This window comes from Chelonia mydas, chromosome 2, assembly GCF_015237465.2.
Source record: "Chelonia mydas isolate rCheMyd1 chromosome 2, rCheMyd1.pri.v2, whole genome shotgun sequence".
Classification (NCBI taxonomy): Eukaryota; Metazoa; Chordata; order Testudines; family Cheloniidae; genus Chelonia; species Chelonia mydas.
Window position 1 is genome coordinate 3,209,469 of NC_057850.1, and position 15,642 is coordinate 3,225,110.

At 62.4% G+C, this 15,642-nt stretch overlaps 2 protein-coding genes across 3 annotated transcripts; one reads left to right on the top strand and one right to left on the bottom strand.

Moving 5' to 3' along the window:
- Positions 1-416: 416 nt before the first annotated feature.
- On the bottom strand, positions 417-3,502 carry LOC114021970. Of its 2 annotated transcripts, XM_043538941.1 has the most exons (3): positions 3,375-3,502; positions 2,764-2,875; positions 417-1,947 (listed from the first exon to the last, which is right to left on the bottom strand). In XM_043538941.1, the coding sequence occupies exons 2-3, from the start codon at positions 2,851-2,853 to the stop codon at positions 1,444-1,446; spliced, it is 594 nt and encodes a 197-aa protein (XP_043394876.1). In that variant the 5' UTR covers positions 2,854-2,875; positions 3,375-3,502; the 3' UTR covers positions 417-1,443. The 2 variants fall into 2 exon arrangements, with proteins under 2 accessions (XP_043394876.1, XP_037747765.2); XM_037891837.2 differs by lacking the exon at positions 3,375-3,502 and having other exon boundaries at positions 2,764-3,107.
- Positions 3,503-4,820: 1,318 nt separating this feature from the next.
- Positions 4,821-15,123, top strand: LOC114021972 (flap endonuclease 1). Its single transcript, XM_037891838.2, has 12 exons — positions 4,821-5,576; positions 6,512-6,621; positions 6,974-7,064; positions 7,566-7,668; positions 8,087-8,132; positions 8,442-8,527; positions 8,987-9,123; positions 10,934-10,994; positions 12,471-12,602; positions 13,139-13,290; positions 14,062-14,215; positions 14,560-15,123. The coding sequence occupies exons 1-12, from the start codon at positions 5,344-5,346 to the stop codon at positions 14,644-14,646; spliced, it is 1,392 nt and encodes a 463-aa protein (XP_037747766.1). The 5' UTR covers positions 4,821-5,343; the 3' UTR covers positions 14,647-15,123.
- The last annotated feature ends 519 nt before the right edge of the window (positions 15,124-15,642 follow it).

The following is a 15,642-nucleotide window of genomic DNA, read 5'->3' on the forward strand; positions in this document are numbered from 1 at the left end:
TCCCCCAGCTGCTCTTCCACACCCTGAATGGATGGTCTCTGCAAACAGAAGCCAACCTGGAGAGCAAAACATTGCCCTAAGTGTGTGTGTGGTGGTGGGGGGGGGGGGGGGGGGGGGGCCGCAGGGGGAGAGCTTTCCCGGGTGTTAAGAGAGACATTCAAGAAGATTTCAACAGCTTGATTTGAAACCGTCTTATAGGGTCTCCAATGAGGACTTGGCTTTGCCAAGTATTGGAGGAGAAGCAAGTGAACATAGCACAGCGGCCAGGCCAGCTTCCTTATGAGGGTGCACTCTTGGGTTACACTTGTGGTGTGTGTCTATCCAGAGAGCTACGGCCATGCAGCGCTCCCTCCAGCAATCACCCAGGCAGACAGAGACAGCCAGCGTGCTCGTGCGACTCCATGGGGACACACGCACCGGGTGGAAAACGCTTTATTTCATCTGGTCTCACTTTTTTATTTTCCCTTTCAAGTGAGGAAATTAAATGTAAAAAAAACCAGCTAGTGCTCAAGGCTTTACAAGCATAATAATCAGGACATTCAAGGGTACAGTTCCCAAGGCAATCAGAACTATATGACAGCAAGTTATCATGGGACATCCAAGACACTACAGGCCACTGGTAGCACTTACAGCACTTCGATGGTGAAAAGTGCCAAGGGCTCAATAACAACATTATTCTTGCAGAGGGGCTGAGTTAATACTGGGGCGGGAAAAAAACTGGAGTTCCCTGAATTTAATACCCGTAAATTCACAAGACTCTGTTAATGCCTGGAATGAAATTAAGCAAAAGTAAATGTAGACTGGTTGGCAGGAACAATACCCTGAGCTCCATCTGCTTAAGGAATGGGCTCCCAAGGGAAGTGCTAGAGATGCGGGACCAGGCACTCTCTCAGTCTGCAACAGTATCATGCAATGGTCTGCTGGGAAACGGACTGGCAGGTCCTTTCTTTCACCAGTTCCCTTGAGCTTACGATGGAACAGCCAGCCTCTTCCCTGGGCAGCCTGTAACTCCTCCTGGAAGGCTGGGGGTATTGACCCAGCCAGCTTCCAAGAGGGCTCCATAGTCACCCTGCCTCTTCTCCCCACCCCAGAGACCAAAGAAGAAATTCAAAGCAGTTTGGAGCAGCAGTTGGGTGTATTTCTGCCCTATCGGGGCCCACTCCAGGGAACAGCAGCAAACAGGACAGCTCCGATCTTTGGTATCCTCCTCTCATCTGGCATCAATCAGTTACCCAAGAGACAAGCTGCTGCTGCGACTTACCTGGAGCCTGACGGCTGCACCCAGTGCGCTAATGTAGATCAGACAGCGGCCGTAAACATGAAGGTTAACTCTACAGTCCAAGGGTCCGGGTCACATTGCATGCCGGAAGCTGTACCTCTGCACCAAGGCTGACGGCAGCCACAGACCACACTGAGAACGCCACAGGTCAGTCCTACATAAAATCAATCCAGGTCAAGGTGCTGTGTCCGTAAGGCCCATTGAAATGCCAAATTTCCTGCTGCCAGGAGACAGCTGAGGACGGCTTCCTTCCTCAGCACGAGCAGTCTCTCCACCTTCACCCCAGACAGGAGGCCAGCTGTGCTCAACACCAGGCTGCCCAGTATCCCATAGAAATTCATGGTGAAAATGGAAAGGATGAGGATGGTGATGGAGGCCACCACGGTGACAGACTGGGCAACCATGGCCCTGCCCTCTTCAGTGAGGTACTCCAAGCCCATGGCCAGCAGCAGGGCTCCTCCCAGGAGAATGTTGGCAGTGGAGTGGTCGCCGTTCAGCCAGTGGAATCCAAAAGCCAGCAAAGGGAGGCCAATGACGGTGGAGACCCAGGTACCAGACTGGGAATCTGCTGCCAAGGTAAGCCCAAGAGGTGTCCAGAAGAAGCCAACTCCTCCCACAAGTGCTGCCAGGGCCTGAAGGAGAAACCCTGCCGCAGCCCCGCGATTTATCTACAAACACACAGAGGCAAGCAATGAGCCGCAGGCCACGATCACAGGGAACTCAGCAGAACAGACACAAAGCAATAGCTTGGACACCCAGGGTAACAGCCTGAGGATCCATGCCCTCTGACTGGTACCCAGAGTTGCATCACGCTGTCAGCGGGAGTCCACCCTTCACGAGCTCCGCTGCTTCCTTCACACATGGCTCCTCACAAAGGCCCATTAAGAAAAAAGTCTTTGCTTGTGTTCCTTCCTACCTGTAGTGCGACTGTGAAACCCCTTTTGTTCCACTGACAACTGCCCACCCCCAAAGCAGATTCCCCAGCCCCAGAGACACTGACACCGCCTCCTGCGCTCACAAACACACTCATCCTTCCCCCAGCTTCTGCCAAAAAATCATCTGGAGCTGGTGAAGCAGGTATGCTGCCAAGAAACCAAGGACTCATCTGGTAGACCAGAGCACGCTGAACTCGGGCCCCAGGCCTCCTTTTCAGACTCTTGACACCTGTAAGCATTAAACTAACTTTCAATCGAGTGCTGCGGGAAGAAACCTGGTAAGTTATCCTTGGGCCTGAAAATCTGTTGGTCCAGTAAATATGGGGGCAGCCAGAAGCGAATGAGGGACAACGCAGATGGCCTTTCACTAGGCCACAGCGCTAGAGCGCAGTGCGCTGATTTGTTCTCTGCCTTGAAAGTTTCCTTTAACAAGACCTGTCTCCCTCAGGTGGGAGAACAGGAGCAGCCGCGCCCAGCGGCCACCTGGGCAGGTCCACGGTCAGAGGGGCACATTCGCCCGTCCCTGAGCCCTGCGGCCATCGCTCTCACCTGGAAGGTGCGGACAGCTGAGCACAGGCACACGGCGCACAGCCCCAGGCTGGGCAGAGCCCTGCTCCACTCAGCAGGCCGGCCAGCCATGGGGGCAGAGGCCTTATCCAGCCTGAAAGGGAGAGGAGAGAGCAGGTTACTGGGGGCTCGCAGGCAGCCTCCCTCCCGCGGCTGAGCAGTGCCGGCTCCGGAGTCTGAGCCCCCGCTCCAGCTGCCCAGGCAGGACACGGCTGCGGAGTTCACACAGCAGAGCAACTGCCTGGGCCGGGGGCAGAGCCCCCACTGGGAAACCCGCCTAGGGAGCGAGAACTTCACGGCCATTTCCCCCCCCCCGCACGCGCTCCCGGGCCGGCGCCCCCTCCCTTCCGGCCCCCCCCCCGCACGCGCTCCCGGGCCGGCGCCCCCTCCCTTCCGGCCCCCCCGCACGCGCTCCCGGGCCGGCGCCCCCTCCCTTCCGGCCCCCCCCGCACGCGCTCCCGGGCCGGCGCCCCCTCCCTTCCGGCCCCACCCGCACGCGCTCCCGCGCCGGCGGCGCCCCCCCCGGGCGCCCCTCCCCCGACCCCCAGAGTGCCCCCCCCCCCCCGCACGGCCACCGGCCGCTCCGCGCTCACCGCCCCCCCACCGCACTTCCGGCAACAGGCGGGCGCCCGGGCGAGCGAGTCCTGGGCTAGAGCGGCGCACGGGGAGTCACCCGAGAGAGGCGCCGAGGCGCCCAGGACTCAGGAGAGGGCGCGCTCTGTGCCCGGACACAGGCAGCGCTGCCTTGGCGCCCCCTGCTGGCACGGAGGAGTCATCGCAGCCCATCGGCGCGCAGGGACCCAGGGCGGCCTCAGCCGGGGCACGAGGCGGGGGTGGCTGGGACCCGCCGTGCGCGCAGCGGGGGGCGCAGAAGGGAGCCGCCAGGCCCGGGGTGCAGGGCAGCGGGGCACGTCTCCCACTGCCCCGCTGGGCTGGGCTGGGCTGTCTGGCCAGCGCCTGGGGCTCAGGGGGGAGAGACTCGAACCCCTCACCCGGCTTGTGCCGCTCTTGGCATCCCGGCTGCTTATACATTGTGCTAGTAAATCCATCCCCATGGGCCCGGCAGTGCCACCCCTCCCCGGGCACTGAGCGCCCCCAGCCTCGGGGTCCCCATGGGCCAGGCCGTGCCACCCCTCACCGGGCACTGAGCGCCCCCAGCCTCGGGGTCCCCATGGGCCAGGCCGTGCCACCCCTCCCCGGGCGCTGAGCGCCCCCAGCCTCGGGGTCCCCGCGGGCCCGGCCGCGCCACCCCTCCCCGGGCGCTGAGCGCCCCCAGCCTCGGGGTCCCCGCGGGCCCGGCCGCGCCACCCCTCCCCGGGCACTGAGCGCCCCCACCCTCGGGGTCCCCGCGGGCCAGGCCGCGCCACCCCTCCCCGGGCGCTGAGCGCCCCCAGCCTCGGGGTCCCCGCGGGCCCGGCCGCGCCACCCCTCCCCGGGCGCTGAGCGCCCCCAGCCTCGGGGTCCCCGCGGGCCCGGCCGCGCCACCCCTCCCCGGGCACTGAGCGCCCCAGCCTCGGGGTCCCCGCGGGCCAGGCCGCGCCACCCCTCCCCGGGCGCTGAGCGCCCCCAGCCTCGGGGTCCCCGCGGGCCAGGCCGCGCCACCCCTCCCCGGGCGCTGAGCGCCCCCAGCCTCGGGGTCCCCGCGGGCCAGGCCGCGCCACCCCTCCCCGGGCACTAAGCGCCCCCAGCCTCGGGGTCCCCGCGGGCCAGGCCGCGCCACCCCTCCCCGGGCGCTGAGCGCCCCCACCCTCGGGGTCCCCGCGGGCCAGGCCGCGCCACCCCTCCCCGGGCACTGAGCGCCCCCAGCCTCGGGGTCCCCGCGGGCCAGGCCGCGCCACCCCTCCCCGGGCACTGAGCGCCCCCAGCCTCGGGGTCCCCGCGGGCCAGGCCGCGCCACCCCTCCCCGGGCACTGAGCGCCCCCAGCCTCGGGGTCCCCGCGGGCCAGGCCGCGCCACCCCTCCCCGGGCGCTGAGCGCCCCCAGCCTCGGGGTCCCCGCGGGCCCGGCCGCGCCACCCCTCCCCGGGCGCTGAGCGCCCCCAGCCTCGGGGTCCCCGTGGGCCAGGCCGTGCCACCCCACACCGGGCACTGAGTGCTTGCAGCCTTGGGGTCCCCATGGACCGTGCCATGCCACCCCTTCCTGGGTACTGAGCGCCCCCAGCCTGAGGGTCCTTATGAGCCATGCTGCATCTCCCCTCCCCTGGCACTGTGTGGCCACGGTCTCAGGGTTACTCTGACCCAGGAACAGGCAGAGGGCATAAGGACTGTGTAAGGGTTCACAGGGATCCTCTGGGGCAGCTATATGCATAATACTGTGTCAAAAGGCAGCATATGAAGTCTCTACCAGTAGTCAGTCATGCACTGGTCGTTATGATCATTGCAAGATGTAGGTAGGATGATATTTCAGGAGCTAGGGAGCTAGACCGCACACTGTATTCCTAAGGTCTGGGAGTTGCAGAGGTCACCAGACTGTGAGAAACACACTCCCGGCAGCAGGAGGGAAGGGACTTGTCTCTCTGCATCAACTGTCTCACAACGGAGACCCATCTGCAGCCTGAGCCACATGCTGGTCAAGGGTTTGGAAAATCAACAGGAAAGGAAAACCCAGGAAAACCCACTGGTTAGGGGGTGTCATTCAAACAATGGATTGGAGGGCCTAACTCCGGGTGAAGAGACACCTGGGATGCGTCACCGAGGAGGCAAGCTGCCAGCTGCGCCTTGTCCACAGATGGACGATCACAACCAGGCCTGGCTGTTCCACACCGGGAAGACTTTGGGTGAGCGTTGCTCCAGAAGGTAAGAAGGTATCTGCTCAGCCAGCCTAGGGTTTAGAAGGTGCTTTGTGGTTGGATTTTGTCTGTGACCATTGGTTTCCAGCACTTCTGCTTGGGGTCACCTGCACCTGGGAACCGTGTGACATGAACGTTGACTGGTGTCGCTATATCCATATCTCCGCGCTCGGCCTCACCCAGAGCCTGATCTGGGACTGGGACCTGGGGAGCAGCGGCTCTGAGTGTCCAGTGGGCCAGGAGCCGCGCAGAGGGGTCAGGCGATTGCCAACCTGCAGAGAGAGCCGGGCCTGGCGGGCAGACACGGACCTGACCCCTGCCCGCCAGAGACAAGACACCCACACGCCAGGTACCCCCTGGGCATCACCGTCCGCATGGGCCAGGCCACTCCTCGGGCACTGAGCGTCTGCTGCCTCGGGGTCCCCACGGGCCAGTCCCCCCCTCGGGGGGCATCAAGCACCCCTCAGCATTAGGCTCGCCCGGGCAATCAGAGCTGGAAAAGCCTCTTTGCTCCCGGGTAGCCTCCCCCCGCGCATCCCTGCGCGTCTTGCTGCTGGGATCTGTCTGCCCAGGCTCCGACCTGCGCTGCCCCAGCTCCCTCCCCGCCCGAGCTGCTGCCCCGCCCCGCTCCTTCCTTCCGGCCCGGCCCGGCCCGGCTCCCCCTGCGCTCCGGCCCCGCACCTCCCGGCCCGGCCCGGCCCCGAACTCCCAGCCCGGCGGCTGCCGCGCCGGTTCCGCGCCGGGAGCTGCCGCTGCCCGTGGTTCCCCGCGCGCAGCCCCGGCTCCGGGCCCGGGCCGCGCTGCCCCTCGGTGCGTGCCTGGAGCCTGCCCGGTGTGTGTCCCCTGTTCTGGGGAGTGTCTGCCCCCTGCTTCTCCGTGCGCAGCCCTCGGGACACTCTTTATCCGTCCCCCCCCCCGTGGTCCCCCCCCTTCTGTGCCCAGCCCCTGTAGAGATTCCCGGATCGTGCCCATGGGCATCATCAGGTTGGCAGATGTGATTAAGGAGGAGGCTGCAGAGGCTGTGAGCTCGTTCCCTCTGCAACAGTATCGAGGTGAGCACCCCCCAGCTCTTCCCCAGCCTGGGGCACGGCTCCTCCTGCTGTCCCCCAGCGGGAGGGGACCGCACAAGCGGGCAGGGGCCAGGGGGCAGGTGGGGATTCAGAGCGAAGAGGAGGGTGGGATAGGCTGAGATCGCCTGGGAATGGTGGGGGTAGCGGCTGGGGACACCCCAGGGAATTGGGAGGGGGGTGAATGGGGAAGCAGCCCTGGGGGGTGGCATGGAGGATGAGGAGTGAGAGTCCCCAGGCAGGCAGTTCCAGAGCAGCCAGCCCTTTAGGACAGGATGGGGCGGAGGTTATGCCCGTTCCTGGGGGAATAACCCGGCTGTTGCCTTGGGCTTCCCAGACCGCGTCATAGCCCTGGACGCATCCATTGCCATTTACCAGTTCCGCACGGCCATGCCGAAGATCTTCAACCGCAACGGGGAGAACATCAGGTGAGTGGCTCATACCCCAGCAGTGCCCGGCTTCCCCAGGGCTGCTCCCTGCTCCCAGCTCCCAGAGCCCCTAGGCAGCACCAGCTCCGTGGTGTCTCACACCTAGTGCCTGGCCAGTGGGGGTCGCCTTGTGAGCTCACTCACCTGGTGACGTGCTGTGCCGGGGGCCCAGCGGAGGACAGTTTAATGGCCTAATGGCTTGTGTGCAGGATTCGGAGACAGGAGCCCCTGGAGCCTGCCCTCAGCCCTGCCACAGACTTCCTGGGTGGCTTTGAGCAGCCCCCATCCCCTGCCTGTGCCTCCGTGCGTGGGGATAAGGGTGCTGACACCCTCACATTGAAGCTGGGCAGCCATATTGTTCCGGGCCTGCACCTGTGCGGGTGTGTGATGCCAGATAGGCTTCCCCCGTTCTGTCGGAGCGGCTCCCGCTGCCAGGCTCTCCGTTCCGCGTGGCGCACGCGTCGTGGTGCAAGCCGCAGGCTGCCCGGCTTTTGGTCTCAGTCACTTGCAGGGGCTGTTTTACCGGACGCTGCATCTCCTGGAAAATGGCATCAAACCGGTGTTTGTGTTTGACGGGCGGCCCCCTGACCTCAAACAGCCACTGGTTGGTATCAGAGGCATTCTGGGATGTTTGTTAATGGCGCAGGGTGGGCTGTGCCTTTAAGGGCTGAGCTTCCCGGGTAGAGAGTCCAGGCGGGGAGCTCTTGTTGTTAGGTCACTTACATGCAGGAGTAGCCCCAGGTGCAGTATTGTAAGGCAGAGCTCTTGTGAGCACTGTGTGATCCCTGAACACGGCAGAGGGGACAAAACATGCAGCAATGGGGTCGGGGCGGGGATGGGGATACACAGCTGATCATTCTCGGTCCCAGCCAGCAGGGGGCGCTGCAGCAGTTGGGACAGGGGCCGGGGGGGCTATGCCGATGTTCTCTGTCCCAGGCGGGGGGACGATGCAGGGCCTGGGGTGAGAAGGGGATAGGACGTCTCTGTGCGCAGATCGTTGTAACAGATTCCTTTCCTTGCAGTTGGCCAGGCGGGCAGAGGCTGCCAGGGCTAGGAGAGACGCTTCAGGTAAATGCCCAAGCCTGTGGGATTCTGCTGTGCCGCATTGCAAAGCAGCTGGGGGTCCGTGGCTCGCCTCATCTGCCCTGCCCCAACAGGGCCCTCCCCTGCCTCGCAGAGAGCTCCCTGGGCTCTGGCAGTGGTAGTCAGTGGCCCCTATCCGGGTGGCAAGCCTCGTTTCAGGGCCTTTGCTGTCCAGGCCTGGGGTCCGGCTTGAACATGCAGCTCCTGTATGCAACAGCAGGGGGCACTGTAACTGTGAATGGGGGTCCCTGCCGCATCAGGAACCCCTGACCCACATTCCTCTGCTGGTTACAGAATCCCGTCTGGCTGAAAACCTGCAGCGGCCCCTGAAGCAGGATTGTGAGACCCTGCTGAGCTACCTGGGTGTGCCATGTGTGCAGGTAACTTGGAGTGGGACAGCATGGGGTCGGGTCCTGTGGCAGAGGGGCCAGCCCGTGGGTCACTGGGGCAGCTGTCTGGGCTCCCTAGGAGAAGGGGAGAGGCCCTGTGCTTGGGCGAAGCCGGTTGCTTTGGCTGCAGTTTCTTGCTCTGCAGGGGTGGCCCAGGTGGCTCTGCTGGCCAGAGGGTCCATGGCTGAGTGTGACAGAGCCGCAGGGTATCGCTGGTGGAGACGGGGGTTGTTTATCTAGGGCCTACACAAAGTGCTCTGGGAGGGACATGGACCCTTGACAGAAGCAAGCCAGTTGCTGTGATGTAAAGGAAGCAGTGAAAGCTGGTCTGAGCGGGGACCGGGGAGGAGGGGCCGTGTGCCGCCGGCAGGTCCCGTTCGGGGGATGGCCCAAGGAGGGCGCTGTCCCCACGTGGATGCTAGCAGAGCCGCTCTCTGTACCTGTGCGCAGGCTCCGGCTGAGGCAGAAGCCACCTGCGCAGCTCTGGTGAAGTCTGGCAAGGTTTGGTGCACGGCCACGGAGGACATGGACGCGCTGCCTTTCGGGAGCCTCCGCCTGGTCCGCCACCTGAGCTCCAAGAAAAGCCGGTGAGTGGCAGGGGCCTTGGCCACGCTGAGCCCTTGGCGGGTCTGAGCCCTGCTGGGGGACATGGTAGAGGAGAGAGGGGGATCCAGGAGCTGCTGGCACCTGGGAACCCCGGGGAAGTTCCAGAGGCCTGGCATAAAGCTCATGTGCCAGGATTTTAAAGGGGTAAACAGGGTGACCAGGGTAATTATAGGCTGTCAGCCTGATGTCGATCCTGGGCAAGGTAACGGAGCAGCTGAGAGGGGACTCAGTTAATAGAGAACGAGAGGGTGATCTCAATAACACCAATCCGCGTGGGTTTGCGGAAAATAGACCCTGTCAAACTCACTCAGTCTCTTTTCTGACGAGATGACGAGTCTGGCTGATAACGGTGATAGTGTTGGCGTAACGGACTTAGACTCCTGGAAGGCGTTTGACCTCGTCCTGCATGTCGTTTTGATGAAGAAACTAGAACGATATAAAATTAACCTGGCCCACAGATTAAAAACTAGCCAAGTGATAGGTCTCAAAATGTAACTGAAACCAGGGAATCCCCACGGAGCCGGTGTTCGTAGTAAGAACGCACAGGGATCGGTTCTTGGCCCTACACTATTTAACATGTTTATCAGTGACCTGGGGGAAACCATAAAACCATCACTGACAAAGTTTGCAGATGACACAATGATTGGGGGAGTGGGAAATAACAAAGAGAACTGATCATTGACACAGAGCGATCTGGGTCGCTTGGTAAACTGGGAACAAGCAAACAACAATACGACCAGATGTAAAGTCATTCATCTGGGACCAAAGTCTGTCGGCCATACTTACTGGATGGGGGACCCTATCCTGGGAAGCAGCGACTCTGGAAAAGATTTGGGGGTCGTGGTGGATAACCAGCTGAACGTGAGCTCCCAGTGCGACACTGTGGCCAAAAGGGCGAATGCGATCCTGGGAGGTATACACGGGAATCTCCAGGAGGAGCAAAGAGGTTATTTCATCTCTGTATGTGGCCCTGGTGCGAGGCCTGCTGGGATCCTGCGCCCAGTTCTGGGGCCCACAATTTGAAAAGGATGGTGATAAATTGCAGAGGGTTAAGAGAAGAGCCATGAGAATGATTAAAGGATTAGAAAATATATTTTATAGAGAGATATTCCAGGAGCTCCATCTATTTACCTTACCAAAGAGCAGGTGAAGGGGTGACTTGATCACAGTCTTTAAGTACCTCCGTGGGAACAGAGATTTGACAGAGGGTTTGTCAGTTCAGCAGACTAAAGTCTAACATGATCCAATGGCTGGAGGTTGAAACTAGACAAATTCAGACTGGAAATAAGGGGCAGATTTTTAACAGTGAGGGTTAAAACCATTAACCCCGGAGCAACATCCCAAGGCTGTGGTGGATTCTCTCTCACTGGCCGTTTTTAAATCTAAGAGATCTGCTCTGGGTCAAACAGGAGTTGTTTGGGGGCAGGGCTCTGGCCTGTGTTACACAGGGGGTCAGACTGGATGATCACAATGGTCCTTTCTGGCCTGAGAATCTCGGAATATGTGGAAGAGGAAGTGAGGAGTGGGTGGTGGGGGAGCCGGAAAGGTGCCCACCCAGCAGAGGGGAGGTGCTGGGGGCTGGACAGGTGTAGACGGGAGGCTGGAGCCTGCACTCAGGTTATGGCCTTGGGCAGCAAGAACAGCCTAGGCTCCCACTGGCTGACCACGCCAGGTTTGTGCCGCAGGGGATGGCTGCGCGGCTCTGGGGGGTGCCATAGGGTAAGGCGGACAGGAATGGGGGCTTGGCGGGGGAGGGTGCCCCAGCCTCACGCTGCCCTCTGTCTCTTGCAGTGAAGTGGAAGAGTTTTCCTTGCCTGCCATTCTGCAGAAGCTGGGGATGAGTCAGGAGCAGGTGGGGATGGATTGATGGATTTTGTTGTGTGGTGGTACCACCGTGGGCCCCCGCGGTGGAGCAGAACCCCCTGCGCTCGGTGCTGCCCGGACACTGAACAAAGAGACAGGCCCCGCCCAGAGCTGGGAATCCGAGGACAGGAGGCAGCGGGTGGATGCAGACAGACCGACGGGCAGCCCAAGGGAAGAGGGAGACGACGCTGGCCAGCAGGATTGTCTCATCGTTCCCTTGGGCTGCCCGTCAGTCTGGTGCTTGTTGAGCAGGTGAAGCTATGGTGGGACGGGGAGGGACCGTGCTGGTGAGGAGTGTAACGCTGCCTGCCGTGACCCCAGAGCGTGCGTGCCAGCCTCAGGGCAGAGTGCTGGGAACCCGGCACCAACCCCCCATTGGCTGTGAGCTCTGTATTCGATTTCACCAACCAGTTACCAGGTGTGAGCTCCTCAGACCCTACAACAGCCTAACCTGGGAGTCACAGCCAGGCCCCGTGGGCTCCCCCATCTGTCCTGCCACCCAGGGGAGCTGCCTGTGTGATAGCTGGGCCCTTACCCCAAAGATACGGCAATAGTCAGGTTACTCCCTGACCCAAAGGACCCGTCACTCACCCCAGGTCAGTTGCACGTTAGCTCTCACACCAAAGCCCACGCTTGTAGCCAATCCTATAATAAACTGTCTAAAGCTTTATTGACCAGGAAAAGGAAACAGGAGAGTTATTGACAAGGTTAAGCAGGGAACCATAGATACACACCCGAGTTACAGTCACAAGTTTCAAAAGGGAATAGAAGCATCTGTCACACGCAAGCTCCAAATGTCCTTTAGGGCTGACCTAGGCTGAGCACTGGGGATCTCTTGCTTCCGCCTAGAAACCTGCCCCTCCAGAGTCCAAGCAGAGTAGAGAGAATCATTTCCTTCTGTCTGGGGGTTTTATCCCCCTCCCGCCATGTGCTCTGAGCCACAAACTCAGCTGATGGGAGGAAACCACGTGCGTGACTCAGCGGGGGTGGGGTGGAGGAAGGGGGGCACAGCAGGTGTTGATGGACCTTCCCTGTGGGGCAGGACGTAACACCTGCTGGAGCCAGCACTTCACACTGGTTAATGTCTCTCTCCTGCCTGGCGAGTTACAGGGTCACAGAGGCTCACTATCCAACCGCTCCGATAGTCCCTTGCACGAGGGATATGGACGTGATACGTCAGATTAACGCCGCCAGCAGCTCACCACCGTTCCATACGGGCTAAACACAGTCTTCCAATGCTGACACCTGTTTGAACAATACTAACCCACAGGCGGGCCAGGCTGTGCCAGCCACGTATTTGTCAGGGTTCGGTTGAGACTTGTGGCATGAGCTGGCCCCTGCTCTGCCAGCCTCACCAGGGTGTGGGAGGGGTGGTCAGGGCTGGAGCAGGCGGCCACCCAGCTAACCCCTCTGGCGATGGTTGTCTTCTTCCCCCTCTCCTCGGGCCGGGCCTGTCCCGGGGCAGTTCGTGGACCTGTGCATCTTGCTGGGCTGTGATTACTGTGGGAAGATCTGGCGGCTGGGCCCCAAGAAGGCCCTCAAGCTGCTGCAGCAACACGGGACCATCGAGCAGGTTCTCCAGAACATCGACCCGCAGGTACCGGGGGCCTCGGCCTGGGCATGAGCAGCCAAGCCGTGTGCTGCCCAAGCCGGGGAGTGGGCTGGGTTTGCCGTAAAGCCGCGCTGTCGGTGGGAAGGGCCAGGTAGGGGGGATGCCCGAGAAGTGGGCAAAGCAGCAGGGCTGGTTGGAGGGAACAAACCCCTCGCCCCTTGGGGGGGGAACAGCAGTGACCCCCCCCCCGCCGGCCTGCGCTCCCTGGTGCAATTGTACGGCCCTTTGAATGACACACAACACCGAGGCCCCTGCCCATCGACCCCATGGGCGTTAAAGACCCTGGGGCGTGAACCCTGGTGTCCTAGATCCGGTAACTGTGGAGGCGGGGTTCTGCTTCACTCCCGGCCCCAACCCGGGCTGTGGTGTAGCTATGGACTGGTAACCAGCTGCTGGTCCCTCCCCAGAGGTGGGTGCATTGCAGCGGTGGGTACAGCCGTTCCTGGGTGTGGGCTCCAAAGTGCTTTGGGATCCTTTGGGGGTACAGGGCACCGCTGGCTTGTAAGCTGCTGCTGTTACAGAAGCACCCGCTGCCCGCCAACTGGGACCTGGAGGGAGCTCGCAGGCTCTTCCTGCAGCCGGAGGTGGCCGACCCGGGCCAGATAACGCTGGAGTGGCACGACCCCGACCCGGAGGGGCTGGTGCAGTTCCTCGCCCGCGAGAAGCACATGAAGTCAGTGTTGCACTGTTTGGATGGGGGGCAGGCGGGATGGCCTAGCATGGGGAGGAGTCCTGTGTGTGATGAGTTCGGGGGGGTCTCAATTCATTGTGTGGCTGCCCCCAATCTGACCCCACAGCTGGCAGCCTCAGTCCTGAAGCCAGCAGCTGAATAGGCCTTGGAGACTCACCCCCTTTCTCCCGCCCACAGGGTGGATGTCCAGGGCGGGATGGGGGGAGGCAGGGCGGTGTGTAGACAGGGGACACGTCTCCAGTGCTCCCAGCCCGGCACCTTTCGCACCAACATGGAGCTTGCTGTGTGGCACCAGCAGACTCCCCCACCCCCTTTGGGATCGACACTCAGAGTGCCAGGGCCTCGAGTGCCCCATGCAAGTCTCCAGCGCCTGACCTGGGTCCGAGCTGGGCTCCAAGGAATTGCCCGTTTCACTTGGCCCCAGTCCCAGGGTGACTTTCGGAGCCCTGGAGAGGTTGGACACGGCCTTGTCGATGGAGCAGATCTACTGCAGCGCCCTGAGGGACAGCGGACCCAGAGCTCGGGAAGCCCATTCAAGCCAGACCCCCTGTATCAGGGAGCTCTGGGAGCAGGCCTGGCGCTGAGCCACTTCTGCTGAGATCCTGGCACGGGGCGGGCGAGGGGGGCCACACTTAGGGGGTTCTCCTCAACCCCCTTTGGTTTCCGTTCTTCTTGCTGTGGTGCCCCCCTGGCCCAGATCCCCCCCAGGCCCTGCCCCCCAACCCCCCACGTTGACCCGAGCTCTCTTTCCAGCGAGTCGCGGGTGTGCCGGCGGCTGCAGCGGTGGCATGAGGCCCAGCCCAAGCCCAAGGAGGCCCAGCCCAAGCAGCAAGTGCCCCGGGAGGGCAGGAGGCAGCGGAAGCTGGGCGAGTTCTTCCCAGCCAACAAATGGGCACGTCCACCGGAGGTAAGGGGTGTGCCCGCCAGGCCCCCCAGCACCGGGCGGGCCCGAGGGATGGCGCAGGGGGTTATCCTGTGTATGGGTCGAGATCTGCAAACAGCACCGAGCAGGGTGTTCATTGTGCCAGTTGTGTGTGTGAGGAGGGGGCAGGGCCAGGCCTGGTGCCAGCCATCGGGGTTCCTCATGCCCTACACGGATCCCTTTGCTTCCAGTCCTGGCCCCATTGGTCCCAGCAGGGGCCTGGGCATGTATCAGTCTTAGCCGCCCTCTCTGCTGGGGGCTGCCCTTGTATCGACAGGACCCAGACAGTGAGACGAGCTGGTCTGATCTCGGCCACTTTCCTTCCCCAGGTGCCGAGCCCCCGGCCCAGCAGGAAGAGACAGAAACTGCAGGCAGGGACACCCGGGAAAGCGGGCAGCCCGGAGCCGGGGAAGTGAGATGCTGGCCTTGCGCCTGCTCCCGCCACAGCACCCATACTCTGCCGTCTGCTCTCCCCCAGGCCTTCTGCCAGCCACGCCCAGTGGGCAGCTGGGGCAACATGCCGGGAGCCCCGCAGCTGAACCTGATGGGCATGGACGGAACCAAATCGCCTCGACTTTAATGCCCAGGTGCAGCCCATGCTCCAGCATGCAATACGGCCCAGTGAGGCACTGAATGCTGGGAGCTGCAGTCTCTGCTGGCTGCGCACTGGCCTTAGGAGACAGCTGCATGGCCTGTGGCCCAGGGTGCAAAGTGCAGAGTGTGTGTGTGTGATGAGGGGCAAGAACAACCGGCTGGACAGCTTGGTTCAGTAGCCCCCTCCTGAGAGCTCCAACAGATTTTGTGGGTTGGGATTGAGGGGCGCCGGCAGAACCGGGGGAAGCCCAGGGCTGGGATAGGGGGCTGAGGGTCGGGATTGAGGGGCGCCGGCAGAGCCGGGGGGAGCCCGGGGCTGGGTTAGGGGGCTGCGGGTCGGGATTGAGGGGTGCTGGCAGAGCCGGGGGGAGCCCGGGGCTGGGATAGGGGGCTGCGGGTCAGGATTGAGGGGTGCTGGCAGAGCTGGGGGGAGCCTGGGGCTGGGATAGGGGGCTACGGGTCGGGATTGAGGGGTGCTGGCAGAGCTGGGGGGAGCCTGGGGCTGGGATAGGGGGCTGCGGGTTGGGATTGAGGGGCGCTGGCAGAGCTGGGGGGAGCCTGGGGCTGGGATAGGGGGCTGCGGGTCGGGATTGAGGGGTGCTGGCAGAGCTGGGGGGAGCCTGGGGCTGGGATAGGGGGCTGCGGGTTGGGATTGAGGGGCGCCAGCAAAGCTAGGATGGGGCAGTAACACAGTCCCTGCTCGCTCTGTGCCTGGTAGCTGCAAATTGAGGCCAAAGTTGGCCGCCTTTCAGAACTCTCTCAGGTTTCTGCTGCCAGGCCTAGCACTGTGGTATTGGGGCACCAGGGGCACAGAGCCA